General features: G+C 36.9%; 1 protein-coding gene across 5 annotated transcripts in view; it reads right to left on the reverse strand.

The window, feature by feature from the left end:
* Positions 1–10202: 10202 nt before the first annotated feature.
* Positions 10203–27773, reverse strand: part of NCKAP1 (NCK associated protein 1) — a 53534-nt gene continuing 35963 nt past the window's right edge. For all 5 annotated transcript variants that reach the window (XM_030951853.1, XM_030951852.1, XM_030951851.1 and 2 more), the window contains 11 exons: positions 25348–25566; positions 24736–24866; positions 24246–24343; positions 23112–23205; positions 22414–22496; positions 21902–21982; positions 20989–21082; positions 19337–19453; positions 14950–15059; positions 12079–12168; positions 10203–11434 (listed from right to left, as the gene is read on the reverse strand). In XM_030951853.1, coding sequence (XP_030807713.1) covers positions 11318–11434; positions 12079–12168; positions 14950–15059; positions 19337–19453; positions 20989–21082; positions 21902–21982; positions 22414–22496; positions 23112–23205; positions 24246–24343; positions 24736–24866; positions 25348–25566 — 1234 coding nt within the window. In that variant the 3' untranslated portion in view covers positions 10203–11317. The remainder of the gene's footprint in view (positions 11435–12078; positions 12169–14949; positions 15060–19336; positions 19454–20988; positions 21083–21901; positions 21983–22413; positions 22497–23111; positions 23206–24245; positions 24344–24735; positions 24867–25347; positions 25567–27773) is intronic.

Raw genomic sequence — 27773 nt, forward strand, 5'->3', positions numbered from 1 at the left:
GTTTTATGTATCAAAATGCAGCTACAGTGCTGTGCTCTGCAGGTAGAGTTACACTAGAAGGAAAATAAAATGGCTAGAGGAAAAGAGCAAACTACCAACCTACTCTCTGTCTTCACATGCACTTGCTGCACAACACCAACACTGCTAATTGGAACTATAATATGTGTGCATACTGAAAATGGTGACTAGGGAGTTTGTATGTTAGCTGAGAAAGCATGTGCTGTGGTACCTGAAATTTTCCACCAGTCTCAAAATACAAAGTAGCTTTTACTCTGGGTGCTACCACAGTGCTGTCAGGAATTTCACCCCCTTCTCTCCCACCACTTTCTTAAGATTTATGAAGAAAAAATCTTTCTACAGCTTCCATCAACAAGGGCAGTGCTAAAACTCTGGGGCTGGGTTGTGACAACAATCAAATTCCTTATCTTGGACAACTCCAAAAGGGTTTAGTCAAATTATGGTATCATCATTCTGTCAGCTTGATGTCATGCATGACCAGTAAGAATTTCTTAATCAAAGTGTGCCCAGGCAGCAGACTGAGATCAGCACTGCATGCCTGTGAGTTTCACGGCACACTTTGGGGGGGTGGTACAAACCTATACATTTAAAGAATAATAATACAGCCCATAGTGTCACACAAAGTCATTTCCTACAATAAACAAGAACTCAGTGGGGTTGAGGCCTAGGGCAGGGATTTGCCTCTAGAGTAGCTCATACAAAAATTACAGAAAAAGTTGTTGGTTGTTTTATTATTATTATCATTATTGTTATTATTATTATTCCCCACAAGAATCACAGTAACCTACAACAATGCACAGTGCCTGAGGTCCAACTTACTCATCCATAACCCCAAAAAGACCCAACTTGGTTACCTTGGAGTGCCATGAGGATGGATTTCAGCAGGAGGTGGCAGGATAACCCTCACAGCTCTGGGGATGGCCAACCAACTTTATTTGGGGATACAGAAACAGAGCAGAATGAGGAGGGCTGCAGAGGAAATAAAAAGGGATTGTGGGGTTTGTTGTTTCACCTTTTCCCAAAAGGAAGCTAAGTAAGGAGCTGCTTCCAGACACCTGGCATTAATTTATTTCTTTGCTATTTTTTTCTTTATGCAGTATCTATTCCCCTTCCACCCCTTGTTTTTCTCTTGCAAGAGGCAGATAAACAGCAACAGGCTTAAGAAGCAAGAGCTGGCTTTCTGAGATGCTTTAATGTCCAGCTCCACTGTTAGAACTGTCCATCAGGAAAACTTCATGGCTTGAAATACGTGTATTTCAAATCTAAGCTGGAACAATTATGTTACTGGACAGAAATATAGAAATATGATCTCATTAAAAAATAAAACTGAAATCTGAAGCTTTCTTTGCAATAGTAAGAAACACATACAGGTTTGGTCAAGATTAACATGTTGCAGTCAAGGCAGTCCCAAGTGTATTTGTCAGCATCAGTTCTATCCTGAAGTGTTACAGTCTCCCTTTAGAGATAAGAAACATCCCCATATACACACCCCAGCATCCCACCTCTATAAGCAAGGGGTGCTCATAGGCCAGAGAAGGCACAGGGAGGATGAAGGACCAGCTCAAAACATGTCCCACTCTGGCTTAGGGCAAAGCTCAGCAGATCAACAAATCTGTATTTACATTTCTAAGAGAAGGGGTACTAAATACTTACTGTGGATGCATTGAATTCCATAGTCTACAAGTGGCTGAGAGATGAGTATGGGTCTAAAACAAACCTGAAGTGATAGGACAAAAGGAAATGGTTTCAAAATGAAAGAGAGGTTTAGGCTGATATTGGAAGAAATTCTTGCCTCTGAGGGTGCTGAGGCCCTGCACAGATTGCCCAGAGAAGCTGTGACTGCCCCATCCCTGGGAGTGTTCAAGGCCAGGTTGGACAGAGCTTGGAGCAACCTGGGATAGTGGGAGGGGTCCTTGCCCATGGCAGGGGGTGGAATGAGATCATATTTAAGGTCCCTTCCAACCCAAACCATTGTATGGTTCTATGAATTTCAGAAAGGGAAAATCAGAGATCAGGAAAAAAAATGCAGAAGAAGGGTGTTATTTCTCCTGGCCCTGAAGATGCAGAGGCCTGTGTGCAGGCACATTTGTATTTTAGATACCATAAACTTCACTAGCACTGGAGGGAGCAGCCTCCCTGCATTAGTCTGTAAGCTCTAGGTGACATTGAATAAGTCATCTCTCTACTCTGAGTTTGCAGGTTCTGCCAGATCCCTCAGATCAGTGACCTGTGGCAGTGTTTACAGAAGATGCAAGCTCACTCTGTGCTTGGGGAGCTTCCCATCATCCCAGTGGTTCAGGCTGCCCAAGGACCAGTGGGCTGCTGTTTGTAAACCAAGACTTCTTTATGGTCTGGTCCTGCCCATTCCAGCTGGAAAAAAGCTGCAGGTGTGACTGTATCTACTCAGGACATTCCCAAGAATAAAACTAGCTGAGAAAAATACTTCTTTAGAATGGGTTTTTGTTGTCCTGAATCCTTCTTTGGCAATCTCAGGATTACATGTGATTTAATTTGCTTATATACACTGCCTTAGAAAAACAAACACTAAACCACAAACCAAAAACAACCACACAACTCACTGAAAACTAAACCCTAAAATACTTCTTACATGCCTGTTACTAAAACCATAAAATCATTGACTTACAGAGTCATAAAAATGGGATTTATTGTATATTTCCTGTTTCAGCCAGGGTCTTGTTACAACTCCCTCAGGAAGATAAAACACAGGGGACCATTAACTTATTCTAATAATCTTTCAGGCTTCTCCATGGATGGTGTGGAAGTAGCAAGGAAGAAAAGATTCTTTTAATGCAGTTTTTCAGACTGTAATATTTGGGGCTATTTTTATTAGACAGACCATTATTAACTATCCCTTGCTCTTGGGGTCTGTATGACTTCTAGATTTTTTTTTTCATAATAATATTTGCTCAAATTGCCAGTGTTCCTGAATACCCAGAAAAAATAACCTGTTTGCCCAGTGTTTTGCATCAATGTTATGAGTAAAATTAGTAGTATGACTAGGAAAATATGCTGCTTTATCTTTAACACCAAGATGCCTAACTGACATACATTTCAAGGACAACCTTATGCTAATTCTGTATTTCAGGCTTTAAGTCTATCCACAAAGAGAGATACTGGCATATCTCTTCCACAACAGTCTCATTTTGCAGAGTGATTTTGTCTGCTGCTTTGGATTTTCCCCAGATTTTTATGGCCATGTCAGAGTTTACAGCTTCTCAACGCTGAAATTTGCTACCTGCAATGCTGATTTTCCACCTGGACACTGGAACTTGGATGAGTGCTTCTGTGGGAAATCACTGCCAGATTTATTGCAAGTTGTATGTGTTTCTCAAAGCACTAAGCTGAAGGGACTTCGAGCAGAAGACAGAAAGCTGAATCTCCTGATGTGTCTTAGCAGCCTTCCCCCAAATCCTCCCAGCTCATTTTCACTGTCAAATATCGTGCAGATGTGAGCCAAGAGATTGTGGTGGAACAGAAATGCTCCTGTTCCTTGTGCAGTTGAATTACAATGTCAACAACTTTCCTGAGCCCTGGTTTAGCACCAAGGGTGCAGTCACTTCAAGCAAGGGATGCAATTGCCAGGTTTTTTTCTTAAATATGAGAGCACACCTAAAATTCAGACAAAAATTAAATTAAATTGCCTAAATTAAAATTGCTTAAAATTAAATTGCCTAAATTCAGAGGCAAAAAAAGTTGGTCAGTACCTAAGCTCCTGGACTTCAAACTGGGAAAGCATTTGCATGTGTTTCAGAGCAAAGTAGCTCCATTTTCACTTAATTCCATTGTTCCTCGTGGTATTAATGCACCAATTTCCAAGGACAAAGATGAACAACCATCCACAGTCACTTAGCAGTACTGACTGACATGTAATTAGTGTCCTGAAGGCACTTGTTGCTCCATTGGTTGTCCTGCTGCTGCATGGGAGGGGACACAAAGGAGGATGCTTGGCTGCTTTGCTTGCCAGCATACAGGTTTTTCTCATTTTTTTGCTTTAAACTCCTGCTCAAGTGTTTATGACTGTGAGATAACACCCGTGGTAGCATTATGTACAGATACTGGATTTCAATATGCATTCAATTTGTTTCTCTAATGTGACAAATTGCTATACCCTATTACAATGACCACAAGGATAATAAAAAATACATCCTTCTCTCCCACTGTGGGCCACGACAGAGACACAACCACATCCACTGAACCCTCTCCAAGTTATAATTGCTTCCAGATGGAGTGTTTAAGACAAAAAAACCCCAAATCCACAGAGGTCTATAATACTCTACACATTACACAGCATTTCTAGTCTGGCCCCTGCAGAAAGAACTTGAGAGGCCTAGCTTAAAGGCCATAACCACTCTGAATTTAATTTTGTTAAACCATAAATTTACTATTTCAGATTTACAGCCTCTCTGGTTGCATGGCCTGAGCCTGCCTCTGCTGCTGCTTACCCAGATTTATTAGCAGTGCCCTGCAGTATTAAGTGCTAAATCACACCCATGCCTAAAAATAAGCCCTGCACAAGTAGTTGAGTTTTGCAGTACCAGCCCAACATCACTAGGCGCTGAAACTCAGACTCACTGCTCATTTCAGTGGGACCTCATTGGGTTTGATGCACCAGGGATCAAGTAATATCTATAAATAGAAGCCAGTCCAGTTTCTGTGTATTTTTACTGTTGTTTTTAGGCATTGGGATCTCTAAAGGTTCACTATGGAAACCTCAGCAAATCTGGGAGAAGAATCATCTTTTCTGAGAGCTCCTTACACACTTGCTGAGCCATACAAACAGCAGATGCTCCAGCAAGCTAAAAACTATGAAATCTAGCCCTATGGAAAGAATTTCATGTTAAAAAGCTAACCCATACAGAGAAATTCTTAATTCTCCCAGATGAAGGTTCCCAGTTGCCTTACCTGTATGCTCGCTTGCCTGGTGCTCTGTCAGACCCTTGCACAGCTGGCCTTTTCACCTGAGTAGCTCCTGGCTGCTTACTTTGAACTTCACAACTCAGTTTCTCATCTCATCTCTGCTTTACTGAAAAGCTTTAAAACTGGGGAGAGTTGCTGAGGCTGCAGCTGCTGCTGTGACTTTGTCAGGGTGTTCCATGTTTTGCCAGTTTATTTTTACTTCTGTGAGAGATAGCAATGAAAGTAGAAAATAGAAAGATACCCCAAAATTACGGAAGAGCAGGTGGTCTATGAGCATAAATCCACACAATCTTTCAGTGTGAAGCCATTATACATTAACACAATCCACAGCCTAGTCTAAAATAAGTGTCCAATCTCAGAAAATATTTTTCTGCAGAAGCCTTTGCTTGCCCACCAGATTTTTTAGACCCTTGCAGTAGTCCACAGCATATCTAATGATTTGCAGTCCTTTGAAGTATTCAGCTATGCTGAAGCCCTAACCCCCTCAAAACAGTGATTTGGGGGATATTTTGGGAAGTCTGGGAACTTTGAGTTCTCTATCCCACACACACTTTAGTTGTGGTAGAAAAAAAATCAGTCAGTAAATTATTACTATCCTTATTTTTCTCCAGTATATCCTGATGATACTAAGATTTTTTTTAAGTAATAATTTTTTTTAAAGGGGTAAATAATAGAATGAGAACACTGTTGAGAACTAAGTATTTTAAAGTTGCTTTAGTTCTCTACTCAGAAAACTTCCATAGCTCAACTAATACCAAGGGAAAAAGCTAGTAGCATTTTTCTAGGAATTATTTACAGGTTTTAAGTGTGGCCATTCTGCTGTCCCTCCCCTAGTATTGCTTTTACAAAATCCATAGAACTAACCTTCCAACAAGCTTTTCTCAGGGTAGGGTGTGTTGTTTTGGTTCCCCCCACCTTTATAAAAACTTTGTTCTTACAACAGTGCTGTGTTTTCCCCCCTCCCTGTAGCCAGACTTGCAAACTGAAATTGGAAACACAAATCCTCTTGTAGCAATGCAGCTCACATGCATACACACAAATATTTGCCAGTTTAACTGGGCAGGAAGAAACCTGATCAACTCTTTGTGACCTAGCAAAGCTTGTGTATTTTACCTGCTTACTAAGGACTAATGAAATACCCAATGAGCCCATCCTCTGTTTGCAGGATCCCAACACCCCTTAGCAAAGGACTCAGACCACCTCCAACCAGTGCCTGGGCAACCATGGATTAGCCAGCAAATAATTAGTATTATATGATAAAATTCAAATGCATTGTAACTTCCTTGATGCTTGTTTTTGAGTTTTTACTAGATAAAAGTTCACATATTTTCTTAGCACTCATTAAAAAAAAAAAAAGAAAAGGTTATGGAAACAGTGGTGCAATTGTTCCCCTAATAAAGTTACCTCTAAAGCAAGTGCCACAGGCTCAAGCCACTTTCTCAGTCCTTTGAAATGATTTGTTATCCAAAATAAGAAACTGCTGAGATGAACTCATTCACTTACCTGATCTCACTGTAACACTCAACATCTTCCAGTTTAGACATACATGGAACTAAATCCCAACAGCACATAACTCCTTTAGTATTTCATGACAAGCAGGCATGAGCAAGATGGTCCTATCCAGTTCTCCTGACTTGGTCTTGGCAAACAAAAGCTCATGGTAAGACACCTAAAAGTTTTACACTTGCAAGGATCCTTTATTTACAAATAGTCCTAAGGCTGGATAAGTTTGCTTCATGTGCAGTATGGAACAAAGAGGATACATCAGCTGAAATTTTTAAATGCAGTTCTGAAGTCTGTGAGATACAATGTAGATTTGATCCACAAAACATCCAGTGACTTCAGAGTCACAAAATGGAATCAGAGTTACTGAGTAATGTCTTTCCCAACTTCTCTGCTAGCTCTGTGATAAGCATTTTCCCCTCTTACCTCCCTTTTGTTTTCAATCCTCTTCTGTATCACCATAATTGACACAGTCTTAGTTTACAATGCATTTGTTGTGATACTTCTCTTTCCTTCGTGTGACTGTGCAAGGAATACTTTCATTGTTGCTGAGATTATGTCCTTGAAATTGTTAGAAAGACAGCTGAATTTGTATTATGTACTACTGCTTTTCCCAAATATAAGACATCTCTGCACTGGCTGCCCATTGAGATTTCTCAAATTCAGCCAGACTCAAAGGCTAATGACAAGGGCAGAGAGGGCAAGAATTTGCAGGTAACCTGTGATATGGTCTTTGCCACATGCTGGTACATACATGATGTGAGCACTGACAAGACAGGAAAAGTCTGTGGTCAGTGGGAAATGAACTGGACTCTGAGCACTGGGGTTGACACAGCTGTAATGGCTTTACAGCTCACATCTCTCTACACACAGGTGTCAGAATCATTTTTATTGCTTACCTTCACTTTTTGTGAGAAGGCACTTCAGAAGATTACTATGATCATGAGCAGGGCAACAACCTTAATTTAAAGTCTACATGAGAAATTATTCAAAATACCCTTACTTCATGCAAAGCTCAAGAGAGGCTTTTCGTTCTGAATGTAATACTCACAAATTCTTTTCCTGAATTGTCTGAGACAGACTGACACCATATCCAGTGAACAGGTCGTTTTGACCCAGGAGTGCTAGAAAAAGCATGACTAATAGCAAATTAATATGGCTTTGGACATAGGTCAGGGGGACTTTTTGGTTTTGCTATGAGTTAGTACAAATATTTACAGACTTTGTAACATGACAAATAGCAAAAGCACACAAGGAGTGGTCAATTAAAGTAAAAAGGTTTTGTCATTTCAGGGGAAGATTTAGCTTTATCATTAAAATGATAAAAAAATTGTACTTACAGAAGAATACAGGTAGAACTTCAGTATTTTTGAAAGCTGGTTATTTGACAGTACTGAAAACCATTCCTACCCATGAAACCAATTCTTTTATGTGTGTAGCTGCCATTTCAATTACCTTGCTGTGGACAGCCAGCTGTGTCCATGTTTCAGGGCTAGCCACAAGGACTGAAATGGAAGCACTTCCCTGTATTCTTCCAGTCTTTAGTTTATCAGTCTCATTTAGTATGAATACAACTGCAATAAATTACTACTATCGTATCCAAAATGCATTATGGTGTTAAAGGATGCTTGAATTTGGATCTGAGACCAATTTGAAGCCTATGTCTAAAAAAATCTCTTTCACTGATTGAACAGGATGACTTGCTACACCTAAACTCCTAGCTTGTAGTTTCATTCAGCTCGAGGGAGCAGTTCACAAGAAAAAAAAATACAGCATTAGTTCAGACATACCTGACCTTTAAGAATTTGTAAGTTGCTAGTAAGTAACTGAGGGCTTGGTTTTTAGCATGAATCACAATGCGGAATCTCAGGACAAGGGAAGCTTTTGGAAAAAATGCAGTTTAGAGGCCAAGCATATTTACTTATGGTCTGAAATTCCTGAATCTGGAATGAATAAGTTCTCAAGTCATACAAGCCCATGACGACCTGCTGAAGAAGGCTCATATCTTTCTTCAAATCGCTGGCCTCATTCCAACATTTTCTGGGAGAATGCCTTTCTTCAGTGTATAAAAAGTGGTACAGTCCAAGTGTTACCAATTCCTTTTCCTATATAGAAATCAAATTACTACAGCAAAAAAAGGTTTAGGAGTAGCCCTTGCTTTCAATGATAACCTTTTGTCCTGGCAGACAGATCTTTTTAAACTATAAAAATAATTCTGTGGGCAGCAACGGGACATTCTTCTTCTGCACTGTTTCTCACATGAGGCAAAACCCTCCCCCATGAATCAGACATTTGATCCAAACTGGCTCCATATGGGGCCAACTCAGCCCAGCCATCTGTGCTTCGTGCTCCAGGAATTACAAACACATTTTGTTTGTAATGGCACAAAAGGCCACCTGAGATGACTCCATATACAGTGGCAAGCGTTGAACTTACTAAATTGTGGACATGGTCTTGCAGGCTCCAGAGGAAAAATTCCTTCTCTATCTTCCTTCCCAACAAACTTGGTTCACCAGGCTTGTGACAGTTTGTGCAGTGCATGGACACAGGTTGCCTTGAGGAGCAGGCCTGACGTGCTCTGCCTTCCATGAGCAGGCTGAACTCTAAACAGTCCTGTGGGTTGCTCAGCTGAAAGCAGGAACAACAGAAATACAGCAAGAACAAAACAAGGAAACCCTTCCAGCCCTGCCCAAATCCAACCAACACATGGATGAGTCCACATGTTTCTTCCCCACCTTTTCCTTTGTGTGGTTTGTTCTGACCTTGCCCAAGTTGAAAAGTAGCAGTGTAGTTAAAGAGGCATCACCTCAGCGATTTGCGTGCCAGACACATGTAGGGACTCCCACAGAAACTACCATGTCTAAAAGGTTCATGCCTAAAGCTAATCCAACTGTGTCAGAAGCAGCTTCTGCAGAGATACTGACCTCATTACCTGTTTCTCAGTGTTTTCTAGATTTGGTTCACTAACACCACAGACAGCAGAAATCTGGGATCTGAGGCAAATGGACACATACAATTGTTTTGTTAAAATATTAAAGGCACAAAAGGTATTTCTAAAACTTGAGTTTTTCAAGAACCCGTCTTGAAAACAGGCATTGTTTTCCCACAAAAGGCTACATATCAAAATCAAAATCTTGATTGAAATCAGAACATTTCAATGTATTAGACTATAAATATTACAGAGTAATATTTAAGAACTCGTAAGCCTTGCATTCAACCTAATTACTTTATGAACAAACTTCTTCATTATGGTACTAACTTATCAATTTAAAACCACTTACACAGTTAGAACATAAATGCATAATTAGGAAAAATATAGATGTACTGTCTTACTTCCTTAGGACAATTTTATTCCAGTACTTTTTTCCTCTGGACAGAGGAAGCTATTGTAACTGAGCACACAACAGCTCTTTCATAACAGAAAAAGTTACCAGCATGCACAGAAGTTGCACCAAGAACAGGGGCTCTATACAATGTCCAGAGCCTGTTGAGGAACACACAGCTTTATACATCAGGGATTACAGAGCACAACCATCTGGTCAGCTTTCAGGCTAAATGAGCCCATGCTACCCTGCAAGGCCAATTTGCATGACTGATAAAAAAGGGACTATTATACATCTGTCTCAGTCACGCCTGATGTTACGGTTTTAGCAACATTCGCCCCTTCCACGATTATTTCAAGTTTCATACTTTAACAATACACTTATTTCTATGGGTACAACTGGCATAGCTACATACTATATAAATGCTTTTCTTGCTTTATTATGTAAAAATAAGATTTAAAGGATAATGGCACTAAAGTGACATTTTTAACATTGTTTTTAATTCCTTCTTCCATCCTTTTACAAGATTCGCTATAGCAAAAGGCAAAAGGTGAAGGATTAAAAGAAGTCTTCACATAAAAGCTCTAAGGATTGATATTTAATGAACTGTGAGATGTAAATCAATGCACAACAGCACAGTTAAAGCTTAAAATACTAGGATAACATTTATATTAAAAATAATTCACCTACAGATAATACAGTCTAGTGTTTATTGTATGTTATGGAAGGTACACTTGAATTTCAAAAATTTAAAACATATAAAAAGTGGTTAAGGGCTAACATTTTATCAATATATGATAAATGCGTAAGAATGTTTATTATACAGCAGGGTACAATGGTAGTGTTAATGCCAACAGGGCACCACAGAAGTTAGTTTAAAAAAAATTTCCACTATGCTTTATACAAACACCACCACTTGCAGTTGTTTAAGAGTATTGGGAGAGGATCACTGTCTGTAGGATAAGCAGTCCTATAACATTTTTAATGTTAGATAGTGTCATAGTACGTAGATCGGTGAACGTTTCAAAATAAAACTAGAAATGCTGTAATTACTTCACAGAAATGCACATCCAATATTTGTTTTCAATAAGAACAATAGGTACAAGTTTATAACTCTCCCTATTTGAAATAATTTACACACAGATGAAAGCTACTCTATGTAAAATAATCACTACATACATTTTTCTTCTGGGAAATAAACAAGCAATTTTTGTTTTGCATGATCAATATCAAAAAACATATAGCAGAAGTAGTATTTTTAAAACATAACTGGTGCTCTAAAGTTAAAAAAAAATAAAATCAAAGAAAGGAATGAGAGAAGAAATTTTCCGTAAGTGTGCAACCTAAAATCAACCAAGCTTATATTGTAGTACAACCATATTAAGAAACCACTGTTTAGGAATACAACTTTATGGAAAAAGTTTATAATTCACAAAACTGTTCATCAGGCCATAGAGTAAAATAGCTCCACAGTTTACAGATAAAACTGAGGCCACACAGATGCGTGCTATGTCTTATCTCCAGTAAGTAGATACTTAGGCAGAGGATGTAACACTTTGTTTGTAGACAGCATGGTATGCATTTCTCAGCAAGACATATGGGAAACAAGACTCCAAGAGATCCATTGTCAGGAATGGAGACTCCTGCACAATCTGAAAAATACCAGAAACACAAGGTTTTGCAGAGCACCTTCTGCTGCCTGCTACTGATAATCTGGTTCATGTAGATCCTTCCAGCCTGCATCACATTACCACTCACATATTTCACAGTGAAAATAAATTGCTCCAAGTTTATAGTAGTGCTTCTCCCTAGTAAATGTATAGTATATTTTTTGGGATGGTATTTCCCCAAATACTATCTACTTATAATAAACTAAACACACCTTTACATATAACTACAGTACAAACTAACATATGAAAAAAACAACTTACAAAAACCCTTACATTTAAATGCCCTACATTTAAACTCACTGCTTCTCAAAGCAAGTATTTTGCTTACCTGTGTAAATAGTCAACTTCCAAAAGACACTGAATACTGAGAGGAAATCCCCTTAGCAGAGAGGATTCTCTCTTACACACTCGGAACACTGTTTCTTAAATGTATAGTAAGTACTAAGCAAACAGTGAAAATTATCTGAACAAGGTGATACAATGTTCTTAGCAGTAAAGGATGATGACAATAACATATGCATGTTGGGGGAATGAAAAAAAAATACTGACACTAGAATGCCAGGAAGAACAACATAAAATGATTTCCACTGGTTTGTGAGTTACAAATAAAACACACAAATGCTCACCATGTCTAGTAGTAGGTAAACTGATTCTCGGTTCCTTGTAGTAGTTTTGTCTGTCTCCTGGCCAATCTTCAGTAGACTGGATGATGCAAGCTATACAAAATGAGTATTTCAAAGCAATAAATAAAGCAAAGCATTGATGAGCTTCTGCTGTTTTGTTACACAAAGCCAATGGACTCTGCATTGTACTAATAATGACAAAAGCAAGTAATCCTGAGCACATGAACCATCACTGGGCTTGAGTCTCTATGTGCCATACTGGCTTATTCCTAATAGTGTTAATTAATGACACATGCTATTTTAATATAAAAAGTAAATTAATTCATTGCAGAGAACTTTTTGTTTTAATCACTGGTTGACAATTACAATGTCTCCTGAAATCAATGACAACTCCCAGAGGATCAAGATCTCACTTATGTCCTTCTCAATATACACTTCAACTTACTGCATTTTTGTAAGGTTTAAAGTCACAAAAATTTTTATTGTTTGAAATTTTACCCATTTTGCAACAGAAGAAGTTTCAAAGAAATGTCATCTTAACTGTCAATGAATAATACTTTATCAATTTACCTTCAGTATACACTCACTTCATGGTTACCAAACTGGGCCTGGATAAAAAAATATTCATAGTAGCTGTAGTTATAGTTAGCATCTGTATCTTAGCCAGTTGTGTAAACTGGTGGTATGATTAAATACAGAGTAGAGACTAGACAAGGTAGAGTCTTGTCACTCTCTAAAAAGGGGGGAAATGATGCCTATTGATTTTTGCCTTTTTTCCCCTCCTCTTTACATATATTTGGAGTTCTGTAGCCTATTATTGTATTCTAGCTCATTTTCCCAGTACTCTTCCATGCCCTTTCCCCAGGCAGAAAGACAAAACTTATTCCAGAGCTCCAAGCCCTGGGAGGAAAAGGCCCCTGTGCTATCATGGTTCTTCCTGGCTACCAGGGTTGAGAACAACTTTTTGAGACACCTTTTCATAAACAAAGGAGAGCTACTACCAAGGGAGGGCTCCAGAGAGGGAGCTTGACCTGGGGGGGATTGCATCATCACTTGTCCTCCTAATTGATGCTTTTTGTCAATTATGCTAATTTGCTAAAGTTATAAAAACTGTATTCACCCCATGTGGGTGGGCTTTTGGGGACATGCTTCCATAACTGCCCCTGGGGCTCCAATAAAGATCCACTTTTATATTACCTCCCATACCAATATTATCTCTAGGTTGAAAATGGCATTGCCGTAAATAACCCTGATTATCCTAGTTTTAGAAGATATCCTAGACACTTCTAACATGCACTTAAGTATTTAGAAGCTCAGGATCACAGAATAAAATACTTAATTTGTAGAGGCCTTGATACACCATGTTTTCATGCCTTAGAGAAATTTGAAAAAAACCTCTTCCAACTTTCAGATGTACAATCATCATTTTGGCCTTCACACCAAGCAATGCCAACATTCCTAAATACATGTTTACCAGAAGAGGATTCCAAATTAAAATACTAACTTTAATAATAGCTTTTTCTCAACATTCTTCTTGAAAAAACTGTCATGAATCGATTTTTCATTTGAAGTCAAGATGTATACTTCAAAAGATACATAGTACACACTCATCAGCATCAAAAAACCTCCCAAGGTTTTTTTCATATTTAATTAATTTGGACAGGAAAGCAGATCATCTTCAGCAGTAATTTCCTTCTCAAGAGAACTGTTTTTCTTTCAGACTAACAGTAAGTGTTAAAAAAGAAAGATTAACAAAATATCTGAACAATCAAGTCATAGTCTGTGCAGTAAAAGCAGTGGTCTAAAAGCAGTCCATAAACACTGAAAGAATGCAAACCTCATACCAAAAGTGTTTTTATCACATGAAACTCTACTGGTTTTCTTCACTTGTCAAATGTATGCAACTTGATACAACCATTTCTCTTTCATGTTTTACATCCAGCAGTTGCATTAGACAAGGTCAATGGCCATAGGGGTTTTTTCTGTTTTACAAAATGCAATGTATTTCCATAAGCGAAAGATTCTTTTAGGAAAAAAAAATTGTTTCTGTGAACTTCTAGTTACAGAAAGTTACCTAAAATAAAGAGGGAGGGGCTTCTTATCCACATATTTTAATGCCGAACAGAAAAATCAAAACCTATTCAAAATCAACTGTAATTTTTTAAAATTAAAGTGATGCTGCTGTTTTAGCCTTTCATTTCCTTTAAGTACTGGCTAATTAGGAGCCATTTAAAAATTTTATTTGTACTCAAGCAGCACACCAAAATCTATGTAAAACATGTACCATGACCTAAACACTTCTGATTTTTTTCCTAAGCATCACTAAAGATTTCAGTAACTTTCATCTTCAATCTACTCTGAGGCATAAAAAAAATCTCCTCTTCCCAACTATCCCTGCAACATGCTGCTACCTGGCTGTTCATGTTGAAGAAGGGCAGGCATGTCAGAAGATACAACCCAAAAGCCACTCTGAAGTTTATCTTACTTTTTCAAAGAAGATAACTAACTAAAGTATCCACTACATCATGGGAAAAAGTCAGCTAGACAAAATTTTGATTTTACATGCATTGAATATTTTTTTGCCCACTCACGGGCCACACAGTGTGAGAAATGGTACGTGCTAAAATACTAAAGATTGTGCTGAAAAAAATTATGACACTTGCACCGATTTGCTCCTCTAACTTTCCAACATCACACACAGGTGTTTATAAAGAATTATTGCAAAATTCAATCTATGTATAGACCTGTATATAGAAACATATAGAAAATATTCTACTGTTGTGCACCAAAAGCAAATTTCTATGAAATAAGTTGCATTGCATCCCAAATCAACAGTACATTTGGAGGAATAAGGAGGAATAAAGTTATACATACAGCCAAAAATTCTTTGAGACGGTCTTCAATGCTTCCCTTGTGGATGGTGAACAGAGCTGCAGCGATCTGATTGATAGCTTTTGCCAAGCAGTGAATGTTGTTGCAATGCCCTAAACAAAAAAACATTCAAATCACCTCAGCACCATGTTGGAAAAGACAGTATTCTTTGGAAAATATCACCAAATACTAAAGACATTTGTGGCAATGAAAGGAGGACTTTTAGCATCTTATTCAATGGGAGAAAGGAACTCTTCCACACTGAACTTGCTATCAGGAAAGTCACCAGAAATACAGCTCTGCCTTCCATCTCCTAATGGTCACAGCAACCTGAGAGACAACCTGGGGCTTTTAGAAATAAGGGATATATTGAAGTTTATTTGGTTTCTACAAAATTTCAAAGTGTTAACACTTGACTAGGCCAAAAAGAACAGGATTTTCACGAGCTAATTGACTATTTCCCCTCTGTGTAAATGAACATCTCATGCCCAGACAGTATCACTCAAAGAGACCTGCAGGTACTCAAGAACAAAGGTGTTCTATTGCTCACTTTCACATGTAAAATTTGCCTAAAATTCACCCAGGTTTCAGAGCCCTGGAAGGTGCTTAAATTACACCACTTTTCACAGAGAGCAGAAGAACTCAGTAAATCTGATATTTATTCCAGGCAAATTAAACCAAATATATCACTTTAATACAAAATTAATATACACTTGGGCAAGTATCTTAGGCAAGTGTGAGCATATGAAAAGGAGGTGGTCTTTGAAGGAGTTAACAAGTACTCAAGCATGCTGATTCTTATTTTTTGACCATTGTTGAGCAATGAGCTCATCTTTTCATTCAGTCATTTACCATAACTCCAAGTTCATGCTTGAATAGTGAGGTCAGCTGGACCCCATCACTCCACATGAGAAAAATCAATTTTTTCTCCGTGCACATCACTATTGTTACCTAAAATTACTTTTAGCTGTTATTTTATTGCCCAGTTTACTCAGTTCATAGCTCTCTGTAGCTCTTCACTCCTCTAATACCCTCAACAACTTCACATGATATATAGATTTTTCTCATCTCACTCTTCAGCCCCCCTATCCAGGTGGTCTATGAATTTGCTGACCTGTAGGTCCCAGAGAAGATCCCTGTGGATCTCCTTCAGCAGGGCCCCCAGATTTGATACTCCAACTTTGTCTCCTATTTTTACATGAACATGAGTCAAGAAAATCTGTTCTGCTTAACTCTGATTCAAATATGTCTTTGTCTTTGAAGAGGCTCATTTTATTCAAGAGATTTCATTTTCATGTCTCAGGCTGTAGAAAAAGCATCAACAAGGGAATTCAGCAAAAGAACGGTTGTGTTCCAACTCACAGCAGGTTTCAAGTATTTAGCAAAGAACTAGGGCTCTAACAGACTAGTATATTCTATTCTACTCTCTAGTTGACAAATTAGACCTCTAGCCTGGTATTTGACTAGCAGTTCAGATTCTGTACTGGAAATAAAAGTAAAGACTGTTAGACTTTGAGCCTTTATCTGGAAATAGTGGAAGAAACAGACTTGATCTGGAAGCAGACAGAGGGAATACAGACATTGCTACAGCTGTCCAAGCACTGTCTGTATTTGGGAGATATGTCTTGCCAGATTAGAAAGCTGAAACTCCTTCAAATCTGTGACTCGTTGGTGGATTAATTCAGGATTTGTCCAGGGAATTTACTTCATAAAGCAGAATTTATTAAGTTCACATTCTGGAAATACCATTTATATTAAGTGTTTCAAGCCAGATGTTCTACAATAAGGGTAGAACACAAGAAAAAGTAGTATTATGCAGGGAAGGCAGGAATCACAAAGTCTATTCTGTTTGTTCAGTTATTTTTGGAGAGTGAACATATTTTTTTCACGTATACCTTTTGCTACATTTTCTTCTCAAAGAGCCCACTCAGTAAAAAAATTATGCAATACACAGGCCACATCACACAGAACCAGTAGCAACTCCTAAATAGGGACTTATTTGAGTGCAAGATGTAACTTCTCTCCAGTCACAGCTTCATGTCATCCATTAACTGTACTTTAAGAGCTCACTTTGAAACAAGGCTTTGCCTGACTTCATCTTAAGAGTTATTTAATGCAAATGAAACCACATAAACTGGAATATTTAAGCTACATGATATAAAACAGGCAGAAGATTATCTGCTTATCTTCAACAGAAGAATTACCTGTTGTTTCAGCCTGCTAAAAACATGATAGTCATGTTTTTAGCAGGCTGAGGGTTTTGGGAAGAGAGGAGATTTGAGGAAGCCAAACCCACCTGAGATTCAACCTGATGGAAAACCTCCAGCTAGCCTGACATTTTCTTAGCAATTGATTTGCAGAGGGGTAAATGTAAAAATATAATCACCAGCAAAACTTTTAGTTCTGCCCCCCTGGCAAGCCATGCAAGTTTTGAGATTCTAGAGTTGGTAAGATCCTTTGAAGGAGAAACTGATAGCAGGAAGTGCTCCCAGAGAATTTCTTTTACAAAACTATAGGTAATATTTGAAGAGATGTGATCTTAAATATACATAAACAAGTTCATTTGGATTAAGTAAAGACAGTCAACCTGACAGTCTTCAAACAAGGAAGTTTCTACCCATGTGCCACATTAGATATTCCCTGCTCTCACCTATATTCCAAGATTTTTATTCAAGTATGATGACTTGGAAAAAGTTTGCAAAGTGTAATAGAAATACTACAAGAGCACAAATAATAGAAAACAACTCTGCAGGTTACAGATTGTTCTCCCCCTGCATCAGAAAAACCTTTTAACTTGAAAATTCTCTGATTTTCCAAAGCAATATTCAAGCTCTACTCACACATCAAATTTATCTAACATTTTCAACAACTGGAGAAGTCTATGCTATCTGTTTGAAAATGAAACTAGAGTCACCAGATTCCTAATAATTGAAAACTGAAGAAAAGGCTGATTAATCCCATGTAAAACAACAATCCTGGGTCTCTAAAAAACATGATTTACATACTACATTCAGTGATACAGAAAACTTCCAAAATTTTGGTATCTTCTTGGTACTTTAAATATTCAGAAGCCAGTTTACACTTACTTTGTGTGTCACAGACATCTTTTATGAAAAATCCTTTCCTTAGGATTTTTCCTCCTGAGAAGCTGAGAGACCTCAGGAACAAAATGTAAACAACGATTATCTGCTGCTATGGAATGCAACAGGTGGATTTTTGATTGGCCCATGTGGTTGTTTCTAATCAATGGCCAATCACAGTCAGCTGGCTCGGACAGAGAGTCTGAGCCACAAGCCTTTGTTATTCTTTTTTCCTATTCTATTCTTAGCTAGCCTTCTGATGAAATCCTTTCTTCTGTTCTTTTAGTATAGTTTTAATACAGTATATATCATAATATAATAAATCAGCCTTCTGAAACATGGAGTCACATCCTCATCTCTTCCCTCATCCTAAGACCCCTGTGAACACCGTCACACTTCGTGAATTACAATTTTGACCAAATTAAAAATAATGCAAGTTTCAAAACTAATTAGAGAAAACATGCATCCTCGTGAATGGAAGCAGTATAAACATGGTCTTTCTGTAAGTCATGTTACACATGACAAAGGAAATAGCTTGAACAGCCAAAAGGTGACTTTTGTATGTGTTTGAACAATACTGTCTGTCTTTATTCAGCATAAAAGGGAAAGAAAACTGTGGATTATGTGCAAAGAATTTTGTTGAGCCAAAGATTATTTTTTAAAATAAGAAAGTTGAACTGTTGTGTCGGAAATAAATCTATTCACCACTTACACCTTCCAGATTCTGTTTCCAAAACTTCACGCTTGGCAATATGAACACAGCACATAAAATATAGAAAGGACACCTTGTATGACTGGCCCAAGGCCAATGTAAAGATTACTAAAACATTAATACTTACTAGAATATATGATATTAAAGAGTGTCACACTCATTAATGCAGAATGTGTGCTTGAATGACTCCACGTTGGGACAAGATTGCCCCCTGCAGTGTCTGAACTGTTCTGAAAAGTTTAAGTACCGAACTAATTTTTCATAGAAAGTTATCTCAGACAAAAGTTAAGTAAATGCTTTTTAAAGTACTTTCAGAAGAACTTGCCTGAATTAAGGCTCACTGCTTTTTAAATTTGTTGACTCTAATTAAATATAAAATTAAATATAAATATATAAAAATAAACTACGTTCTATATATAATATATAAAAATACATTATATATATTATATATATATATATAAATAAAATGCTATATATATACACAAATATAAAATTAAATCTAATTAAATTAAATATTAAAGGCGAATGCATTCAAGACACTACCAGAACTATAGTGAAGACAGCATTCCCAGCAAATACTGAGCTGATTCTACATTACCTTCAATGGCAGGGCTATACTGAGACATCACATTGCTAGCCAAAGTGGGCAAGGACACAGCCACGAAGACCATTAGAAGGCAAGCAATTTTATATTCTTCTTCTGGACTAATGTTTTCTAAAAAAACAAAAATAAGAAAGTTCTTTAATTAAAGAAGTAATCTTGAAATATTTCTTTTCAGCCGCAGGTAGATTAGAATGTAAAATGTTTGACCAAATTGAAATTTAAAGCAAAATCCAACAAAGTCAATGTTTGTATTGTGAAAAGAAGAATAATAATGTCAGTCTTGGCAAAAGAAACAGAGTAGAGCTGCAAGATGTCCAATCTGTTATCTAGGAGAACAAAAAGAAGCTGCTGCTATTCTATTACTTCTCACGGTTTAGTTACTAAGTCTTTAGTATGATGAACAGAATAGTGATCTTTTCATGCTGGTACAAATCCAGTTATTGCTCTAAGGTACAAACAGCTTCTCTTGCATCTCCCTTTGGCAAAAGAGCAGAAGGTGATGGTGCACTGATGTCAATTTGCACTTACAAAAATGGCAGCATCATCACACATTAGCCTAAGATTAGTTTAAAAAAAGTCAACAATTACTGACATACAGACTTGATCTCTATGAAAACTGAATAAAAGCAAAATATTCCAAACTCCAAAGGTAACAATCAAAGTACAAGATCATAAACCATTATGAGAATATACAGAAAGTCTCTTTGTTGACCTAGCTTAAACATTTCATAGCTGTATCAAAATGAAAATAATCTATTTAAAACGGCATTTTAGATACCAGATACCTAACAATAATATACTTCTGTATTTTATACATGTAATGTATATAGAACAAATACACTTTGGGTTGCTTTTTTTCTAAGTGCACAAAGAAATAGTGCTTGGGACTTAACTTCAAATATTGAGTAGTATTTTCCCCTCTCAAAATAACTACAATTGAAGGAAGAAAAAACAATTTAGGTAGCATTTAAAAATATTCATGGTCTCATTCTAACATCAGATATCCAGAACATACAGGAAGAAAAAAAGTAATGAAATGCTCAGTAAGGAAGATAGGAAAAAAAGCTGAAGACCATCAAAAAACACTTAGGAGTCTTAATTCATGTCTTTGAACATGCCAGAGTAAACAAAACTGAAAAGCTTAGACAGCAGTGCCTAAAAGCAACAAAGAGGAAGCATGACACATGTTAATTGTCTAACATGTTTATTTTACTGTTTTCCCTTGTAAACTTCATGTTAACACTTGTAGGACCCACTGGCAACAAAACACTGTGAAATTCACAGGCTGCATTCAGCTCCTAATGCTTACTTAGCTGACAGATTTGTCACACATCTGTGCAACAGATCTGATCAAGCTGTTCACAAGACACTTTTGTCATTGTTGAATTAGAGCAGTGTTCACCATTAAATTCCTTCTACATCTACCTGATACCTTTTCTAGGTCAGCACATCCATTCATGTATATTTGAAAAGATTCTCAAGCTAACACCAATAAACAGCAGGCACAAGAAATTCATCCTCTTATGCCATTTATGATGTTTACGGAAGGAAAACAAAGTTGTCAAGATATACAAGTTTCCTCCCAGCACTTTAAACACTTCTTTTCTCTTTTTAACATTTGCATTTTTCAAGTTGGAACTTCTTACCTGATTTTTGGGAAGACAGTGCTACTACCAAGGCAGGATCAATCTCACAAGGCAATCCAGCAGCTGATGACAGTTCATATACATTCATTGCCACCTGAGGGCCAGAAGAAAGACAACACTGAATGCTTTCATGTCAAGATGATGAAGAAAGTTTTTGCTGTCATGCTTAAAATGAGTTTGAGGCACTAAGGAATTTCAGAGATTTGGCAAATGTTAGACAGAGACTGTAGATTTTGGTTTTTTCTAACCTCCACTGAGCAGCTGTGTCTGTACTTTGTGCACCAGATGGTAATTTTGTTGTGTCAAGCCAAACAAAAGTCATGTATTTTCCCACATTACCTCCAAAGCAACACCCTGACTTCTAATTAGCTGTTTCTACATCTTTCTTTAATGTTCAAAAGAAACTGACATATTTTCTATACCAGATCTAAAGCATCAGTCAACATCTACAAATACAGCATTTTTAAACAAGCATTTCATACAGTGGGTTTACAAAAAATTTCAATTTAAGATAAAAATCAGACTTGTCACTATTACATGCACAGAACTCCAACCACATACACAGTGTTGAAATATTTTACCAGCTGTACTGCTCACAGTGTGGAGCAGCTCAGCATTCTTCCCCTTGTCCTGTTTTAACACTTGAAAAATCTTGTTCTTAAGTCTATCAAAGTACTCAAACATGATCACAGGAAGACAGAGACTTGTGCTTATTCTATCAGTTGGTTGTGATTTTTTCCCTAGAACATTAAGAGGCTGCAGATCCACATTTACTAAGTTCTTAGGGGGAAAAAAAAAAGAAAAAGGGTGGTTTTTGTGTCTGGATGTTCAACACTAAACATGAAAGTCTTGTTGCTTACATATTTTCAGTAAACTCCAAAACTACTCTACCAGCCTTTCAGCCAAACTTTACCTTCATGTCAGTCTCTCTTGGAATGTGATCTTTGAAGTCCTCAATGGAACTTACAAGGAAAGGAATGTGGTAGGATAAGACCTAAGAGAGACAAATATGCACAAAATGAGAAAAATTGCTTCCCAAGTTAATTATGAGTTAGACACTACCATTATTTTACTGGGTTTATTTTCCTTTTTAACGGGTTTTATTTTACACATTTGTTTTTGTTTGTGGAGTTAAGATATTAAAGCCTAATAAATGTTTGCAATGAAGAAGAGAAATAAAAGGCTTTAAAATGAGTAAACACAGAAAATATGATCTAAACTGAATTTGATGTTTTAATGTAACAGTTCTCTGAACAGCACTCAAAAAATAGATTCCCTCACCCCAAGTTGCCATTCAAAGTTCAGTTACAACTGAGTATTGCCATTTTACCCACACGTCATCAACCTTTTAAGAGGTAGCATTCCTCAACAGTTAAGGTTTAAATCATTCCATTAAGTTAAATACAATATTCAGATCTTTCTTACATCTCTAAGTGCTTCCTGTGCCAATGACCGAAAAGACAAGATAACACCAATAATTGTCATTCTCTTCAAAACACTGTCAACAGCTGAAAAGAGAACAATGAACAAAGTGTTGAAGTTTGCAAGCTCAATTCTTTAAATAAGAGAAACAAACTATTACACAAAATATTGAAAACAACAAGGTACTGAAACAAAGCCATTCCTTAAAAGAGCCAAAAGAACCAGTGCTAAAGCAGGTTTTTATAGCTGAATCCACAATGGGATTTTCTGTAGAAGACTATCACATTTACCACTTCCTGGAATACAACCTAGTATACACAGCTGGCAGTCCTGGATGCTAGTACTGGTTCTGTGCTTTCTTGAGAACAAAAATGCCTCTTTATTGTAACTATTTTTTGTTTCACATTAGGCTATATACACCAGGCTTCCACATTGGTGCTGCTACAGCTAGGTATTACCATCCCTGAAATCATGCTCAAAACTCATCACTAATATTGTGCCTGTGCACTAAAACACTGAAATCTCACTTTGTACATGAGAAGACTATAAATGTTTGAAATGATCCATCAGTTTATATGAGCTCATGTACATTTTGCTGCTTATGGATATTCAATACAGAGAAATTAATTTTTCCCATTTTCTTTACAAAGACAAATATAGAAAATAACTGTGTATCTTCAGTAGGATTTTGTATCACTCACATGATAATCTTTTAAAGAGTGCTGCCATCTGGTCTGGCTTGTCAAAGCTGGTCCTCATTTGTGTTAGAACTTCAACATTCTCCACCACAAGTTTCTATAAAGAAGCAAGGATCCATGTCAGCTATAGATTTCAGCATATCAACTGCAAAAACACCTGATTTAGGACATTTCAACTTGTCAACTAGAAAAGCAACTAATCCCAGGGAATACAGATGTATCCACTGTGTTCTTAATGGGACTCCAATATCAATATCATTATCAGTCACCACTATACACAAAAAGCAAGCTCTGAATCAAAAAGCAGAGGATTAGATACCCCTTAGAACATGATTTTTGTACTGAGCAATGTGTACCACATCTTAAAGCAAAGGAATTTAACTCTGTGAAAATCAGACAATAAGTCCTTACGCTACTCAGCTTTTTAGAATAAAAGTACACATATTATAATAAAAATATAAATTCACAAAGTAACCAATTCTTTTGGATTACTGTTTTCACTAATTATGCTGAAATTTAATGTTGGTAAAACTGAAAAATGGAATCAAGAGTGGAAGTCAGATTGTTAAACCTTGGTGCGGTTTACTTGAAATTTTCTTCCACTATAATAAGAAAAAGCAAAGACATAGCTCCAAGTCCCAACACCTTAGCCAGAAACAGTTAAACTCAAGTGCAGTAGTTTTCATTTCAGTTTGGCCAGAAGAAAAGAAACTGTGTCTGTTTCTAATTTTTAACAGCTCTCATATAAGCAACTTGTAAGATTAGAGTACATGTAATAACTTTCCTGAAATCATTCTCCAAATATTTAACAGATTAACATTTAAATTAGAGATTGCATAATCACATCTCTAAAATGTCAGATCCAAATTTCCTGCTAGCTGAGGAACTAAGGCTGTGCCAAGCTGTATTTTTAAACTCTCTTCCAAGCAAAAAAGAGATAGTTTATTCTTATAAAAATATTTTTGCAGTCTCAATGCTAAGCACCCTATTTCAGAAAGGGAAAAGTGATTATCTTTATGTAGAGGACAATCAACAGCTAAGAAAATGCAGATCTCTTGTGTTCTTCTGAACATTGAAGTTCCTTCTGTTTAAAGAAGACTTCAATTAATATCCCCACCCACCAGCTTCCAAGGTTACCTTTAGCTCAGCAACCTGTGAAGAGATGTGCCACATCAGACTTTCACTCAAGAACTTCATGCCATATGGTCCCAGAAGCTCAGAAAGGGCTCTCATTTCTGAGAAAGAAAAGAAACTCTTATACTTCCAATATTCCATCTTAATTTATTTGCAGCCCATCATGTATTTAGCATGGTGTTTTAAGTGAAAAAATCTTTTACTCGAAAGCATAATTTTAAAGACAAGAATGTGTATGGTAGTAAACTGACACATAATATACCCATCTCTTTAGCTTAAATGCAATGCTACTTTGACCAAAAATAGGAAAAGTGAGACAAGAGGCAGCAAGAATAAAAAGTATTTAAAATACTACTGAAGGCTAACAATTGTTAACTCTAAGAGTCAGCTGTTATTTCAGTAACAGTTGCTCTGAGAGTTGCTGTTACTCCAATTACTCAAGCAATACAATAACTGTCCTTCACAAATATTGAATAGAAGCATCAAAGTTTACCTGATATATCAGAGTATTCCTCAGCATTAAATGTCAATTCATTTTCTGTAGGCAAATTCACGAACGCCTTCATAGCTGGGAAATAGGCTATGTGACCATTGCTGACTTGCCGTAGCAAAGTCTCCAAATACCTTATCAGAAAGGGGAAATATTTTAGATGAAAAGGCACATTTTCATGGATACTCTATGCAGATGAAATGTCACACAGCTGTGTGACAAGGGACAACAAAGCCCATACAGCAAAGCTTTATTTTCACAGTTCAACTGATTTTACTCTATGTCTCGTCCCTATAAAAAGTATAAGTTTGCCAACAGGCAAATTTCAAGCTGCTTTGAACAGGTACAGAGAGAAGTAAATAAGTGATGTTGGAAACTTAAGAAAATTTAAAATAACTCCACTCTATATCTCATCCCTATAATAAGAATAAGGAGTTTGCCAACAGGCAAATTTCAAGCTGCTTTTAACAGGTACAGAGACAAATAAACATATGATGTCGGAAACTTAAAAATAATTAATATAAATCCACTTCTCCAATTCCAGATTGTTCATTAAACAACAGCAACAATAAAAATCTCTAAAAAATTTGTAACAAGCATTCATGCAATACTTACCAATTTGTGTAGAGACTGGTAATGGTTGGCTCACCATGGCTATCTAAATGCTGGGTTTGCTGAAGCAGAACGTTGTTAAACACTCGTGTAATGTCAATCTGTACATAATTTTCTATTGACTGCAGGACTGTCATATAGGCTCTGACGCTGGTCAACAGCTCTGAAGGCTTTGCAATCTCTTGCGTTGCTTGATTATACATTGTCATTCCAACAATTGACCTTTTGGAAACAAAAGGATAGGAAGCAAAAAAATTCATTTCTTAGTAAAATTCAAAGATGCAGCTATAAAGATGATTTTATATCCACAGATTTTCATAGAATGGCCTGGGTTGGAAGGCTCCTTAAGGACCAGCCAGTTTGACCCCTCCTGCCATGGACAGGGACACCTTCCACTAGACCAGGTTGCTCAAGAGCTCCATCCAACCTGGTCTGAAACAGTTTCAAGCATGGAAAATATTCACTTTACTTGAATACTTCTCAAATCCTCAAGTATAAAACTCTCATCAACGCACATGCTACACCAGCACTTTTAAAAACAGTTTTGGATTCCAAAGACAACTGTATCTGTGGTTCCAGTAAAAATTTAATGAGACTAAGAATACTCACCAAGCCCTTTTAAAATTAAGTTTTTTTCCCCCATATGAGCAACCCACACTGTGCAAGGCTTATGTAACAACTACTTCAACAAATAAATTAATTTTGTTGAAGTCTTTTAAAACACAGAACTGCTGGGAAATGCAAGAGCAATCACGTATTGAAGTGTTCAAAGCATATTAACACAAAATATTTGACCAAAGCTGTTGTTATAGTTAGAAATATCTTTTAAAAAACCACATAGCTATAGTATAGTACGAATTGAAAAATATATCCTATATATATGTAAAGTAAATAAACAGAAATCCTATTATGAAAAATACATCTCCCTTCAGCTAACACAGTGATTTCTATCTTTAATCAAGGAGCCAAGAAACTGCAGGACATACTTTAATTGGTTCAAATTCTCACTATAAATAAAACCAAGCTTCTAATAGCAGATGTTCATAGGCTAGCCTTCCAGCTAGAGCACAACTGAACAAAGGACTGTATATTGCATTTTAACATACATGGACACGGACCTTACCCAGTATGTCACTGGAACCAGGTCCTCAAACAAACTGTGTCAGGGGATCCTTAAAAGCAGTCTTACTAAACAAATACTTGTTGTAGTGTTTATTCTAAATTTATAATGGTCTCAGACTTTTAAGAGCCAAGCTTTTAAGTAATATGTACTTTTCAAAGACAGAACAGAAAGTAAAAAAAAATTAATTGGTAGGTAACAAACTTCATCACAGGTAAACAGGATGAGTTACTCTGGAGGAGAACATCACATTATTTAAGAAATTGTTTTTGTTGTTGTTTGAACATATGCAAATAAGTATTTTCAATAGTTTGCTTCTGAGGTAGTCTTTTAAAATAAATTCAAAAGTGATACAATAACAAGATTAAGTGGCATAATAATAAGCTCCAGTCCAAGCACACATGACACAGAGGAGCTTAAAATGGTAAATAAACCCCAACAGTGAGACACTAACACTCTCTTTTAAGGAACGCTGCAAGCCTCGGAAAGAAATGCCACTTAAAGGTCTGAAAAATAATTATAAATTGCATATCTATTCTGCTCAGCTAACAAGTTTCATTTCCTTCATGAAGGGAAAAAAAAAGCAGTCTCTGAAAGTAATGTGCCTGTTGCTTCAACCCAAATCCACAAGCTGACCTCCCCCAAATCAAAATAATAAGCACAAGTGACCAGCACTGGTCTAAATTCATAAACCTGAAGAGCTGACTTCTTCATAAAACATGAAGTTATCTTCATCTGTATGCCACCTTATCTTACTGATGGAATGCTCCAGTGACCTAATATTATGTCTTAATCATTAAACTGGTTAAGCCTTACACCCTGCTTGAAATATATAACCAGTAATCTTTGGTATAAAAAGTAGGATAGCTGGCTGGTTTAACATGAAGTCATGTCCAGAAGCTGCCATTTGCCTATTTCTGTAAAAAATTATGGGAAGACAGGAATATCAAACATCAACAGTTTATTATTAAAAAAAAAAAGGAACTGCACATATTCTCAGTTGGCTTTGTCAGATCTTGACTTGTGATTTTCAGACTTCCTTTCAGCAAGGCAGTCAACTCAAATACTCAAAAGCATTCCAGCACTGTGCAAAAGAATGGTGGGAATACATATCTTCATACATGCCTAAAAACAACCAGCTCCTACAAAATACACAGGATTGGGAATGCAGGATCTGGCTGTTAAATAGATCATGTGGATTTCAACATATTTTATTTTAAAACAGGAATTGACTATTGTGTATGTCTGCACATGAAACTTAATAATCATTTAGTTGGGATTCTATTTATGGTTTTCACAATCCATCTTT

Source organism: Camarhynchus parvulus, chromosome 7 (assembly GCF_901933205.1).
Source record: "Camarhynchus parvulus chromosome 7, STF_HiC, whole genome shotgun sequence".
NCBI lineage: Eukaryota > Metazoa > Chordata > Aves > Passeriformes > Thraupidae > Camarhynchus > Camarhynchus parvulus.